The 14,665-nt window shown below is 46.1% G+C and overlaps 1 protein-coding gene across 1 annotated transcript in view; it reads left to right on the forward strand.

The window, feature by feature from the left end:
- Positions 1 to 1,668: 1,668 nt before the first annotated feature.
- apba1a (amyloid beta (A4) precursor protein-binding, family A, member 1a) overlaps positions 1,669 to 14,665 on the forward strand; it is a gene marked incomplete at both ends in the record, with an annotated part of 44,041 nt that continues 31,044 nt past the window's right edge. The window contains one exon of the mRNA XM_084456860.1: positions 1,669 to 3,624. Coding sequence (XP_084312986.1) covers positions 1,669 to 3,624 — 1,956 coding nt within the window. The remainder of the gene's footprint in view (positions 3,625 to 14,665) is intronic.

Below are 14,665 nucleotides of genomic sequence, written 5' to 3' on the forward strand. Positions count from 1 at the left end.
AGGGGTTAGACGCCCTAAAGGAGTAGTTATGAGAGCTATGATCTAGTTCTTTCGCTCCAGTCCTGTTGTCTTTGCAGGAACTACCTCCGTACCTGCGTGGGAAGCTGAGAGAAACTACAGTTGAATGCTTCCTTGATTCTGACCATTACTGTACATGATGTGAAACTAGGTCATGCAGTTACATACTGTATAGGTCTAATCATTATTATTTCTGTTACTTTAAATAGTTGGTTTGGCAAAACATAGAATGTTGGATGGTTTGATGTTGTATTGGTAGTGCAAAGCAGCCTCTAACAGCTAAGGTCGGCTGTCTTTGTTTGGAGCACGCATGTTCCCACAGGAGTCCCTGTCACGTGTGTATAATTGGAGTGTTTTAGTATTCCTCCACATGTTCCTGCCCTTTCCAGCACATTAGAATTTCAGATTTGGGGTATCAGAGCTGGTCCAGGCTGAATCCAAACAACTGTGACGGTTCCACCCTCATTTCAGCAACGAGCTGGAAACTGAACTGCAGAAGAGCAGTTTATTTTTTTGGCAATCTTCTAGGGGCATTTAGATGATGAATGCCCTAAAGGCAGGCAGTGTAGTGCTGTGTGTGTGTGCATGCGTGCGTGCGTGCGTATGTGTGTGTGCGCGTGTGTCTTTGGTTAGCCTGCTGGTGGTGAATAAACCATCTTTTTATTTTATCGGAACAAGATCAAATCAAACTTTATTTATATAGCGCATTTCATACACAGAGGCAACACAATGCACTTTACAGAGAGCAATGGGAAGGAGGGCATACGACCCACCCCTACATATTCCAGAGGGAAGAGAAAAAAACAGTTTCATCCAGGGGCCAGTAAAGTGAGCTGTAAAAATTGTTCCCTGACCTCTCTCAACGAGACGATCGAGCAAGCTCCTGGAAAAAAACATGCAGAGCAGTAAACATGGGCATAAGAGAGTTGTTTTTAAGGGCAGAAGGGAGATGGAGGATGGTTATTTGGGTCTATTGACAAATTCAGATGATTGATTGAGAGAGAGAGAGAGAGAGAGGAGAGAGAGAGAGCGCTTTCTCAATGTTTCTTCACTCCTCTGCAATTAGCAGACGGTCCCCAGGTTTGAAGAGCGTGCGTCCAGACAGCGCTGTGGCAGACTGGGCAGACTGAGATGACCACAGCACCCTCCTGTTAGCCCTTCACTCTTAGCAGGAGAGAAGGGAATGGTGTTGAGAGGGAGAGTTGGATAGACACTGTTAACGCTGCTGTGCTTCATCATAATACGATATCAAATCCTTCTGTCGCTAAATGCATTGGCGGGCAACACACAGTACAAGCTGTTCCCCAGCCATCAGAAAAAGTCGATAAGATTTGTTATGTCACTTTTGGAAAGTTAATGCCTATTATACACTAGAAGACTTCAAAATGACACCCTCTCACATCTAACTGGAGAGAGAACACCTGGTTGTTGACAATGTTCACGTCATTGAACCTTTGCTGGAGTCATAATAAGTCACCATGGGGGGTCTGAAAAGTCGCTAAATCTAGGGGCAATGTCGCCAAGTTGGCAACACTGCTGACATGTCCTCCCTTTGTCTTTTTTTCCCAGAAGCCTTTGCCCTGAGCAGAGTGTCTCCCGGACGAAGGAAGGTGATGCGTTCCTAGGCCGTCTTCACCAACCAGGGAAGCCATGAACCCCCAGGACGCGGAGCTTGGCCAGGAGATGAGCGAGGACGTGGAGGCCGACCTGGAGAGGAGGGAGGCCCTGCCCCCGCAGCGGCATCGCCACGACAACGGCGCCGCCAACAACGGGCGCCCCCGCCAGCAGCAAGGCGGCCATGCCGGCGAGAACAGCGGCCAGCATCTCCACGCACAGTCGTCTGCCCCGCGCTACAGACGGTACGAGGCCCCCGGCGGGGGGGGAGGTGGCAGAGCCAGAGGGGCCCCGCAACGCCGGTCAGTGGAGGAGCCAGAGACGGAGCTCTACCAGCAGGCCCAGCAGGCTACCCAGCAGCCCATTCCCAGACCTGCAGTTACACGCTACCGCAGACAGGGGGACAGCGAGGCCCGTCTGAGGGCCCAGCAGCAGCGACACCGACAGAGACAGCAGAGGGAAGCTGAGAGAGCACTGCAGCAGCAGCAGCAACAACAACAACAACAACAACAACAAGAGAGACAACAACCGCAGGTCCAGGCTCAGCGGAGCGAGTGTGAGGAGGCGGAGGAAGACGAGCGAGAGCGCGACGACTCTGCGCTGGCCCGCTCCGCCAGCACGGAGAGCGGTTTCCACGCCCACACGGACCGGGCGGAGGGCGACGACGACGACGACGGCGGCGCTGTTGTGACGCCGCCGCAGGAGGGGCGCGGGGCGGAGGCGGACGAGGGCGGCGCGTACGGGGTCCCGCTGCGGCCCGAGGCGGAGGGATACACGGAGAGCGCCGAGGCCGAGCAGTTACACCACCGCCACCAAGGAGGAGGAGGAGGGGGAGGGGGCGGTCCGTCTCCGGCCAACCTCAACTACCCACCGCAACCCCCGCCCCTCCCCCGCGAGCCCCTCCCCGACGTCCAACGGCCGAGCGGCCAGCAGGGGGCGGAGGAGGCCCTGAACCCGGGCAACTCCAACTACGTCTACGCCCAGCCCATCTTCCGCTCCGCCGGACGTGGCGGCGGCGAGAGTGAAAGGGCGGAGCCCGGACGTGGCGGCGGCGAGAGTGAAAGGGCGGAGCCCGGACGTGGCGGCGGCGAGAGTGAAAGGGCGGAGCCCGAAGACGAGGCCTACTCCGAAGCGTACGACTACGCCCTCGTCGAGCCCACGTACGAGGAGATCGGCGACGCACCCCGGGCGGCGTCCCCCTCGACCGCCGCCGCCATCGAGGGGGCGGAGCCTGCCGAGACGCTCCAGCAGAGGAGGTCGGGTTTCCGGCTGTTGGAGGGGAGCGGGAGCCGGGGCGGCGGTGACTACCGGCAGCAGGAGGCGGTGGGCTCGCGGCTGCACCACTACGACGAGCGCTCGGACGGCGAATCGGACAGCCCCGAGAAGGAGGCGGAGTTTGCGCCGTACCCACGGGCCGACAGCTGCGACCAGGACGAGGACGTCGACACGATTGTGGCTGAGGTCCGCCAGAGCCTCAGCTCACAGAGCCTGGAGAGAGCCGCCACCGCCACTGAGCTCGGGGGAGACGACGCGGAGGAGGAGGAGGAGGAGGGAGAAGGAGGAGGAGGAAGGAGGGAGGGAGGAGAGTTGGCGGGCGGCAGCAAAAAAGAGTGGCCGGAATCGGAACACCCCGACTCTGAGTTCACGCCCCCTGCTCCTCCTCCTGCGGACGAGGGACAGCCGCCGAAACAGGGGGAGGCGTGCGGGGGAGAGGGGGAGGAGGGAGGAGGAGGAGAGAAGGGGCCGCCCTCGTCCTCGGCCGTCAGCCCCGCCGGAGACCCGGGCGCCGTGGGAGTGGTCAGGCACAGTCGGGACAAACGCGACGCCATCTCGCTGGCCATCAAGGACATCAAGGAGGCCATCGAGGAGGTGAAGACGCGGACGGTGCGCTCTCCGTACACGCCTGACGAGCCCAAGGAGCCCATCTGGGTCATGAGGCAGGACCTGAGTCCCACCGCCGAGTGTGACCTGCAGCCGTCACTAGGGGGCGACGTGAGTACTGCTCCGACATGGTTTGGGGATGTGATGAGGGTGCGCGTGCGTAATCAATCTGTTGTCGTGTGTGGTTAACATCTGTGAATTCACTCGCCTGTTTCTGTGTGTGTGTGTGTGTGTGTGTGTGTGTGTGTGTGTTTGTGTTTGTGCGTGCGCCCGAACCTGGCATACTGCAATGGAGCTAATCAAGGGAGTGACGTCAACCTTATATACAGCTTGAGTTACCCCCACAGACACACAGGGCATATTAACTGTCAATGGGTGCATCTCAATAGTCCGAAGTGGCCTCCTTGCCTCATCCCTCCTCTCTCAGCTCCACTGAGGATGTGTGTAGAATTAATTTTTATTAGGGGTCCAAGCAGCCGCTGCTGCGGCTGGACCCCTATTGCTTTTGTTCGAGTTCTTTCTTTCTTTCTTTCTTTCTTTCTTTCTTTCTTTCTTTCTTTCTTTCTTTCTTTCTTTCTTTCTTTCTTTCTTTCTTTCTTTCTTTCTCTTTCTTTCTTTCTTATTTGTCTCCCTTAAAAGCGTTTGTGCAGCAAAAACTATGCTCAAAACTCACAAAAATTGACAGGTGGGTTGCACATCCCACCCACTACACAGGCGGCGCTATAACAATCATGTTTACGTTTTCACAATTATCTCAAGAACGGCTTGGCGTACAATCAAAATCCTTACAGAATTTTAATCCATCAATTAATCTGCATTTTTACTCCAATGGTCTTCCGCACTAAAAATGTAACATTCTCTTCAATTTTTTCAAAAACCTATTTCGACGAACTCGTCGGAGACCGTTGGGCCAATCGTCTCAAAAATGTGGCAGGATCATCTACAGACTTCGCTGATCTAAAACTACCAAATACATTTTTATACTTTGATCCATTTTTAAATTACGCATCTTTAAACCTGTGTCGTTAAGTTCAATTTTACATAAATATTCATAAATAAAAAATGGCTAAAGCGATGGTAACCAAACTTTGTGCATGTCTTCGGATGCTAGCTCCGAGCTTCGTTATGCAGTTTTGGCATATTCCGCCACTAGGGGGCCCCACAAATGCAAAAACTTTATATCCCATAATCTGCTACATTGATTCATATCAAATTTGGCTCACATGATCTAGAGTCATTACTCAGTCGATGCATAAACTTTGGTAATGATTGAATAAAGTGGCCGTGGCTTTTTGCAACAAATCTACATTTCTAAATATTTCACATTCCAAACTTCAAAAAATCTAAATAACATCCGTGCGTCCTACAAAAGTTTGCCTCACTGCAACCTATGGTCAATTCAGAAGACTGTCACTCTATTAGGGCTGCAACAAACGACTATTTTAATTGTTGATTAGTCACCGATTATTGAAACAATTAGCCGACTAATCTTTTCCTTTTTAAAAAAAAATAACCGGTTAATTGCATGAATATAAAATGGCTCAGCTTTTAAATCTAGCATGACAAGAAAGAACAAACTTCATTAAAAAATGTCTCTCTTAATTATTACCCTTCTGCTGATAGTACAAGTATAAAACTATAAATAAATAAAATATATTGTCTGTGCAGTGTGCATAAACAATAAATAAATCATTGTCCATTGTTTTGAACATGGACTGGCATAAAGTTCTGTAAACCATGGCACATTAAATAAAGGTAAACATAAACATGAGGCCACATGTGAAGGCAGTCGTCTGCTGGGGGGTGCATGTCTGCTTCTTCTGCACAAAAGTGTCCAGCGTGCTTCTGCTGCTTTTCACACTGCATAAATGGGATACAAATTATTTTGTCAGGCAGACAGGCACAGTAAACATTTTGGATGTGTCAGCCCTATTTCAGAAGAAATTAGATTTTTTGTACATGATTCTAGAAGCAGTCTTCCCCAGTAGTAGAACCGCTATCCCCTAGTAGAACCGCTATCCTGGCTTGCTAGTGCTAGCTGGAATAACGTTACCAAAAGCAATACAACAAACTAATGCGGGCCAACTCCTACTAGTTAGCTAACCTTTAACTTGAAAGTTGAACCTACACGGACATCAGAATGTTCACACGTTTGTGCTGATTCATAAACTGTAACATTAAATATCTAAGCTGTGCAATGTATACTTTTGAAAAGGCAAGTAAGGGCTAGTGTTAGCTATGTGTTGCTACAATAAGCTAACGTGCATCTTACCTTGGCGAGTTGCTGGTGTCCGCTCCAACATGCTTTCTCTTCAAATGCTAATGCATGACCGTCGTACTGCCATGGTAGGCTAGCTCTGCCTTGCATAGCTTGCATGTTATCTTTTTCCCTGCAGCGTGGCTCCACCATTTTATCCCACTGAGTGACCCTTGAACTCTGAACGCTACTACGCATGTGCGACTAGGGGGAGAAAACCCCCCAAAAAACCACTGTCTATCAAGGCAACAATAACGACAATTACATTCATTGGTGACTATTTTCATTGTCGATAAATCAGGCAACAAAAACGACAATTCAATTTGTTGGTGATTATTTTAATTGTCGATTTTTGTCGACAATGTCGACTAATCGTTGCACTGTAATGGATTTTTAACTGATCTAGTCAAAAAAGGATTTACCAAGATTCGCTCAAAAGGTTAAGTCTGGTTTATTGAGGAAACATACGAGCGCAAGGACTTTCTGGACAACGCAACAAGAGTGGTTTATCCAGAGAAGTGAAGCCTCCTGATCTTGGGCTGACTTATATTCAAACAAAACACAGGTACGGCGCTTCCAGGATGTGATTGGCTAATCCATTGTACGTCATATGAAATGGCAGGCGTGGCCGAGAATACAGACATGTGACATGAGAAAAGGCGGCAATTTCTTGGAGACAAAGGAGGGTTATTCTGGAGTAGACATTTCTAGGTGTGTGGACCTCCTGGAGGCCACCCTGTCTATGTGAACGGTTGAGGGAGGTGGTGAATTACAAAAGGAGAGAGAGAACAAAGGTTTAAGGTGTTTGGAATAGGCCAGATGTAAATTCTATAACAGCACCCTTACACTATATTTTTCAGAATATGCTAAATCAGTCAACGTCTACATCTCCAAAAGTCTTCATTCGTTACCACGAACCAGAACAACATTCATTGGATACTACATATCAAGTGTTGAAAACGGCGTTCAGATCAGTTAAACAATGAATACTCAGCAATGTTCAGTATCTTGCTGTAATTTATCACTGTAAAGTATGCAAAAAGCGGCTTCTCAAATCTATGCCAATAAGCATTTAGCCTCAATTGAGTCATTTGAGTTTGACCAATCATAGCGTCGGGTGATATTTGCTAGCGAGAATGTCATTTGAACACTCAGTCAGCAGTTGCCCAGCTCGCAACCGCAAATCGTTCCTAGATTGTTCCCCTTCATCACTGCGTCTGGCTGAGGATGGCTCTTGGAACTCTGCCTGGCAAAGGTAGCGTTAAACGGACTGGGGGAATGTGTAGCCTACAATTCACGTTGAGGTAGCTATACGTTACCAGTGTTTCCCAGTAAGTTAATGTTGGCAGCACAGTTTAGCTATGTGTCTACCGCCACAGTTTAATCAAATACTGTATGGAAAAGTACAATCTCAACACCGCTACCTAACGTTATATGCTTTGCATCAGTGCACCCTGTTATTTCAAGCTGTCTCCCCTCACTCTAGCTCACGGCCTCGTTAGTTAGCTAGATTAGCCCCACTTGCTACGTGCACTACTTCCATCTCTGGCTAGCTACCAGTGTTTCCCAGTAGCTAAGTTAAACTGTCGGTAGCACAGTTTAGCTACGGGTCTACCGCCAAAGTTTCATCAAATATGGAAAAGTACAATCTTGATACCGCTAGCTAACGTTATAAGCAGTGCACACCGTTATTTCAACCTGTCTCCCCTCGCTCTTGTTGACAGCCTTGTTAGCTAGCCCCGCACGCACGCACACCATGGATGTATTAATAGAACTGGATACAGCCACTCCATTCACTGACCGCTATCAACAATGAAGCCCTATTGAACCGCGCCATCTTGGCAAATTTGTAGTCATTTGACTATTTCCGGTGACTTTTGTACTTGAGCAGTTGTGCTTTTCTGGCCTTCCGGTGACTTTTGTACTTGCGCAGTTGAGCTTTTCTGTCCGACGCGCGTCCACGAAAAAGTTCACCTTTATGTGAAATGTAGACGCACGTTCCCGGCTCTCTCGGCTCTCCCCGCTTTGATTTAGCAATGAAAACCGGCTTGCATATTAACCTGTTTGTCAAATATATCCATTGGAGAAATTCTTTTTTCATCCAGGCATCTTAGTTTTAACAGGTTAAATATAACTGAACATGTTTTGTTTGCTAGTTTATTTGTGGTACTTGAACTTGTGTCTGCGTTTCTGGCTTGCCATCATGGATGTATTGTTCATAGGCTATGTTTATCGGATGAGATGCAGTTGTCCGGGCAGGTCAGCTAATGTGATTTACGAATGGAAATACATGCTTGGGAATATTTAGACATTTCAAACTTCCTCTGTTAAGGTGGTGCTGGGGACAGCGCAGACGGCCTGCATGGCAGTAAATTATCAAAAATTAGGCAAAATCTATCTATGAAAATAACCTCAGATTGAAACATATTTTGTGGTGAATAAGGTGATATAGGCTTAATGTGTATTTATACGGAGATAAGATTCGATTGATCAAGGGCGAGTGTGAAATAGCAGCCACGAACTCAGCGGGTTATCCGAGATGCGGTAGCAGCGGCCAAAGCTCCTGCTGGTGGGGAGTGAAGCTCTTCAACTCGCCGGTCACTGGCTCCCTGGAGGAATTTAGCCTGGCTGCAATAACGTTATCGCGAACGGAATGAATACCATCTACTAGCAAACAAAACATGTTCAGTTATATTTAACCTGTTAAAACTAAGATGCCTGGATGAAAAAATAATTTCTCCAATGGATATATTTGACAAACAGGTTAATATGCAAGCCGGTTTTCATTGCTAAATCAAAGCGGGGAGAGCCGAGAGAGCCGGGAACGTGCGTCTACATTTCACATAAAGGTGAACTTTTTCGTGGACGCGCGTCGGACAGAAAAGCTCAACTGCGCAAGTACAAAAGTCACCGGAAATAGCCAAATGACTACAAATCTAGCCAAGATGGCGCGGTTCAATAGGCCTTCACTTTAGATTTCGAATCCTGGGGGCTTGACGCACACACACACACACACACACAACTTCTCTGGCTAGCTAGCGAATGTCTTACAATGGGAAACACTGGTTATGTAGCTGGTTATGTAGGCTATGTGTTTTCAAGCTTAGCTACTAGCTTACTTATTCACTAGTCATGTAAGCAGGCAAAAAAGTAAATATTGTCTGTGTCGCAGATGTCGGCTTTTTTTTTTAAAGAGTTTAAACAGTTCCAGCATCTACATGATTTGAAGAGCTATAAATGCACACTTGATCACTTCAGTTCAAATGGGTGTTTCGAATTAGATTATACTAGATAGCCTGATGTAATTAATTAATGTGTATATTTTCTGACTAAATAAGTTTTATTACTAAATAATATTACTAAATAAGTCAATGTTTCCGCCCTGCCGCCGCACCATACATTTGATACAAAAAAATAATAATACAAATTAGGCTATATACTGTAGGCTATATTAAAGGTATAATATGTTATATGTGGATTAAAATAAACATTTTTTCAAAAATAATACATCCATAGGGCTTTGCGAAGGCTGCAGAGTAAAAGCATTGCTTTTCCATTAAAAATTATATTTTGTCTGAAATTATAACATTATGAAATTTTGACAGCCCGACAATGACACTCTGTAGATATCATACCAGCCAATAGTATTACAGCATTGGTACTGTGCACTGGGTTGCCAGGTACTATTCTAGCTTCCCCACTGTGAGATTGGCAGTAGCCAGTTAACGTTATACTTCCATGAATTAGCAGCATTATAGATGTTGGTTAGCATCAAGTGTGTGTGCGAATATAAAACGGCAGCTTTTCCATCCACTTCCGCTCACTCTTTTCAGCTTAACGTTTTGGTAAAATGTCAGTTTCGTCGTCCTGCTTCTCCGCCTGAGCCCCGGTGAACCGTGCGATACGAATCTCAAAAGCTCGGTGACTGAAGAAGGAGCAAAAGTCGGATAAATATCGGACCAGCTTTTTGCTTGTTGGACGAAGTTTATGGAGTTTCATGGGATAAAGTCACATGGTGACATGGCTACTTTTCTATCTCCACACTACAGCATCTAACGTAACTTATTACATGGCACTCTGAAATACTTGATTGTGATTACTGATTAGTGTAACGTTATGTTCCTCTCGGAGTGAAGATCTTATCACAGTATGACAAACAGTGCATTCTCTGGTATTTTGGCAACCAATACGTTGTGTTGTTGCAGTTCTTATCTTTAGACACTAGATGGGGGAAATAATCCACGTACAACATATTATACCTTTAAAGTCTTAATTAAGTCTTAAACTTTCTAAACATGTCTACCTAAATGCGCTTTCAAAACCATGATAATGTAGTGCCCGCATTTTTATTTTCAACAATAGATTGGGCCGCGCGCTCCGTGAATGCTGCTTTCTGTGGTCTCACTCAAAAGACTTTGCACGTGAAGGGATGTTTTCCTCAGCGAGCCTATTACAAAATAATGTAGCAGCAAGCATTGTCAAGGAGACGGCCCACACCACAAGCACGAGTAGGTTACAACATGCAAATCAGAGGCGCTGCGCTGACTGACTGATTGATTGAGCGACCGTCTTTTTGGGTGGCTGAACCGAAAGTTTAACGACGCTAGCTTGCGTTAATGTTCCTCCAGCCACCTAAAAGTGCCAGTCAAAATAACAGCAAATACAACGAAATATCGGTTGGCATAGCCTAATCTAGCCTATTATTCATGTAAGGTATGTAAAAACGGCAGTGATTGTGGTAGAAGACAGGACCAGCACAGAGTTGAGGGACAGATGAGAGAGGAGAGGATAGAGGTTGTTAAGAGGAGAGCAGGAGAAGAGGAGAAGGAAGGGGACAGGACAGAGTGAAGATGAGATATTAGAAAGACGGTGATGATTTAGACTGTATGAGCATGCAGTTAAGCATCAATGGACATCAAACATATTTTTTTATTAAATAAAACATTCTATCTATTATTCTTACCTCATAACTCAAAATTAAAGAAAGCATATTTCATGTAAACATGCTGTTTCAGTATAGTTTTCGAATACTGTAGGCCTACAATTTTGTTATTTTCGTTCTTTAAAAGTCACCAGAATATAGGAAACTAACTCTCAGAAATGTTTTTTTCTGGGGGGGGGGGGCAGACCCCCGCATTGGTATAGAAATCCTCCCTAATTTGGCAGTCTTGAGCTTGGCACCACCACACCAAGAGATCAATTCCACAGGAAACGCTGAGTCAGCTATCCAAAATATACTATGTTATGTCCGTTTTGCGCATCCCTTCTACAGTATAGGCCTCATGTTTAGTTGTTTAGGACATTAAAAACTAAACTTTAGACACGTGTAGGTTATCAAAGTAAGATGACAAAATGTCAGTTCATTCACTCGTAGGCTAATCTTTAATCTCATCCATTGAGTGTGCCTTTAGGCTACAGTTACGAAAACGAAATCACATATGGGCAATACTGATTAATTCATTCTTTAAAACTGAATGAACAAGATAGCCTGGAGAGGCAGATAGGCCTACCACTGTAGTCTATATCAGCCAGACACAAAATAAGACTCATGTTCGTGTCCGTCTCTATGAGCTTTCAAACATTCTCTATCATAATGAATACAGTTAAGTCTATTTGATTTAATTTTGACCAATGTTTTTTCTTTCTAATAAATACATCAATTTTGGTGGTTTATTACATAATGCACCAAATTATTACATTTTCTTCATAAAAAAGTGCAACAACCGCATTCTGTAATAACCAAGGCAATATGTAACAACTTATTACAAAATGCGTCAAAGTTTATTACATATTGCGTTCAAGAATGTTATTACATAATGCGGCAGATTATTACAAAATGCAGCGTTATTACATAATGATGTGAAAATGTATTACATTATTACTCAATGCACGATTATTACATAATGCGGTGCTACAAGCATTGAGTGGGATCAGCTCCTTAAGCTTCAGATCAGCCTGCCGGAGCTTCCAGGCTGTAGGGGCAGAAAACATGAAGGCCTGCTGGCCAAGCTCTGTACGAGCCCTGGGGACAGACAGGAGGGGGTCGTTTGAACGTAGGGAGTAAGCGCTGGCTTGAAGTGTGATGTACCTGCATAGGTAGGAGGGAAGCAGGCCAATAATGGACTTATAGATGTAAATATACCAGTGAGTTAGTCTGCACAGAGCCAGTGAGGGCCACCAGACTTTGGCGTAAAGAGTGCAGTGGTGGGTCACAGCTTTGACCCTGGGATAAACCTCAGGGCCCTGTGGGACACGGTGTCCAGCCGGTGCAGGTGTTGTGCAGCGGTGTGCATGGATAATAAGTCACCATAGTCGAGCAGGGGCCGGAATGTGACCTCAACCAATTTTTTCTTTACAGCGTGGGAGAAGCAGGATTTGCTTCTACAGTAGAAGCCTATCTTTAGCTTTAATTTCTTTACCAGAATTCCAATATGCAGTCTAAGAGTTAATCGGTTATCAATTTGGAAACCCAAGTACTTATACTGCGACGCTACTTCAATTGGACTTCCCTGGTCACAATATCAGGAAGAGAAGCTGCTGTACTCCTGGCATTACAGAACAACATCAACTTTGTTTTTGTAGCATTCAGCGCAAGTTTCAAGTTGAACAGCCATTCTTGTACAATAACAAAGGCAGACTGCAAATACTCAAGGGATTGAGCAAGCGTGGCACCGTAACAATAGATGACCGTGTCATCGGCATAGAAATGGAAGAGAGCATTATAAACCCTTTTACCAAGGTTATTCACATATATGGTGAATAACCTTTGGGCTGAGAACCGAACCCTGTGGGACCCCTGAGATTACGGACAGTGTACTGGATGAAATGGACTCATTTATTACACATTATGTCCTGTTAGCGAGATATTTCTCAAACCAGCCAGCAGCCTGCTTGGAGAGGCCAATGTTGAGCAGCTGTTGCTTCAGGATAAGGTGGTCGACTGTATCAAAGGCCTTCGAAAGTTTGATAAAAAGAACAGCACAGGTTTTTTGTGATCTAAAGACTCAAGAATGTCATTGACTACCTTTAAAGATGCTGTAGTAGTGCTGTGTTTCTTCCTGAAGCCAGATTGAAACAGAAAGGATGTTATTAACGCTCAGGAACTCCTTCAGTTGGTCGTTTACCAGGCTTTCAAGGACCTTAGATAAGACAGCCAAGTTAGAGATGGGCCAGTAGTTATTTAACAATGTAAGATTCCCCCCATTTTAATAGAGGGAGAACATGGGCAGATTTCAAGATTTTTGGGATGGAGTTTTGAGTGAGAGTGAGATTAAAGATGCTCGTCAAAGGTTTAGAAATGAAATCAGCAGCAAACTTTAAAAAAAGCGTCTCTAGGCTGTCAGGACCTGCAGTTTTTTTTGTACATCTAACGAGAGAAGTGCTCTATGGACATCATTTACAGAGAATGGAGTAAAATGACTGACCATCAAGAGTCTGCTTCAATAGACACATCTGAGGAGGGTGAGATTTCTACAGGCGGAGACTGATTGAACAGGGAACCAGTGTCAGCTGGGACAGGGTTTGGCTGTACATCACCAGAGATTAACAATAAGAGAATGATGATATATCTCCGTTTGGTATTTGTCCAGCATGGTGATGCATTTTTAGAGTGTAGCAAACAGTCCCCGAGAAAGAGTCTCGGTTTTTGCTCTTGCAGTTTAGGCAGAGAGCTGGTAATGGCGCTGGGCACTACCGGTGCAGAGTAAGCCCTTTTCAGGGCATCGATTTGCCCATGAAAGAGAACACGACAAACAGCGCAAGAATGAGCTTCATTTTCAGAGAATGTCAGTTCAGTTAGTGGGGGTCCAGTCTTAGCTTTAAAGCCTGGTGTGTGTTTTGTGTGTGAGGCTATTTAGCCTATATGTGCGTGCGAGTGAGTCTATGGAAAGCAGACAGGGGTGAGGGGAGGAAGAGAGGAACCTGGAGCCGGAGGTGTACGTGCAGCAGGCAGAGAAGCAGGGGAGAGCAGCAGGGGAGAGCAGCAGGGGAGAGCATCAGGCAGAGCAGCAGGGGAGAGCAGCAGGCAGGGAGCAGCAGGGGAGAGAAGCAGGCAGAGAAGCAGGGGAGAGCAGCAGGGGAGAGCAGCAGGCAGGCGGGATGGGTGGCAGACCCAGGCAGCGGAGGAGGGAGGAGAGCAGGCAGGTCAGGTTTTGAATGATTATTGGCGAAGATATTGGGCTTTTTCACCATGGTTTTTCACGGCACCGGCAGCCATGTTTCATATCAGTGCTTCGGTTCGCAAAGCATTGTGTGAATTTTCATCTACCCCTCGGTTTCAAGTCAGCATCTGAAAACCCTCGTTTTGGAGGACTGTTTGAACCATAGACATATACACTATACATTGACGTTGATTTGATTGCTGCCGGACGAAAAATGCGTCCGCCATCTTAGTCCGGTACGGAGCTCCTCGAGTAAACTACTGATGGGTAGGTCGCGAACGATACGGCTCTATGTGCCGGCTCTTTTAAGTGAACGATGATAAATACATAGTTGTTAGCTGATAGATACAACTAAAACTGTTGGATGCTGCTGTTTTGCACTTTGTAATTTTTTATTTTATTTATTTATTATTTATGTTATTTGACTGTTATGGATAGTTCAAAGACACACATATTTGTTTCTACTTATCTTCTAGAGTTATCTCTTTATGCAGGGTTACTTTTACTGACTGAAACTGCTGAGGAGAGCGGTTGTCAAGTGACAGCGGTACCGGACCAATATGGCGGCCGTATTTTGCGCCGCTCAATCCATTACGAGTCATCTCGTGTTCATATCTATGGTTTGAACGTCCACTAGCCCCCGATATGCCCCCTAGCCCTCGAAGCTAAAAGGAATGGGACACACTACCCTACGTGTGAACGCGCAAAATGTAGGGGTAGGGCCAAGGGCTAGGGC

The sequence above is a fragment of the Borostomias antarcticus genome (assembly GCF_949987555.1).
Source record: "Borostomias antarcticus genome assembly, chromosome: 23".
Classification (NCBI taxonomy): domain Eukaryota; kingdom Metazoa; phylum Chordata; class Actinopteri; order Stomiiformes; family Stomiidae; genus Borostomias; species Borostomias antarcticus.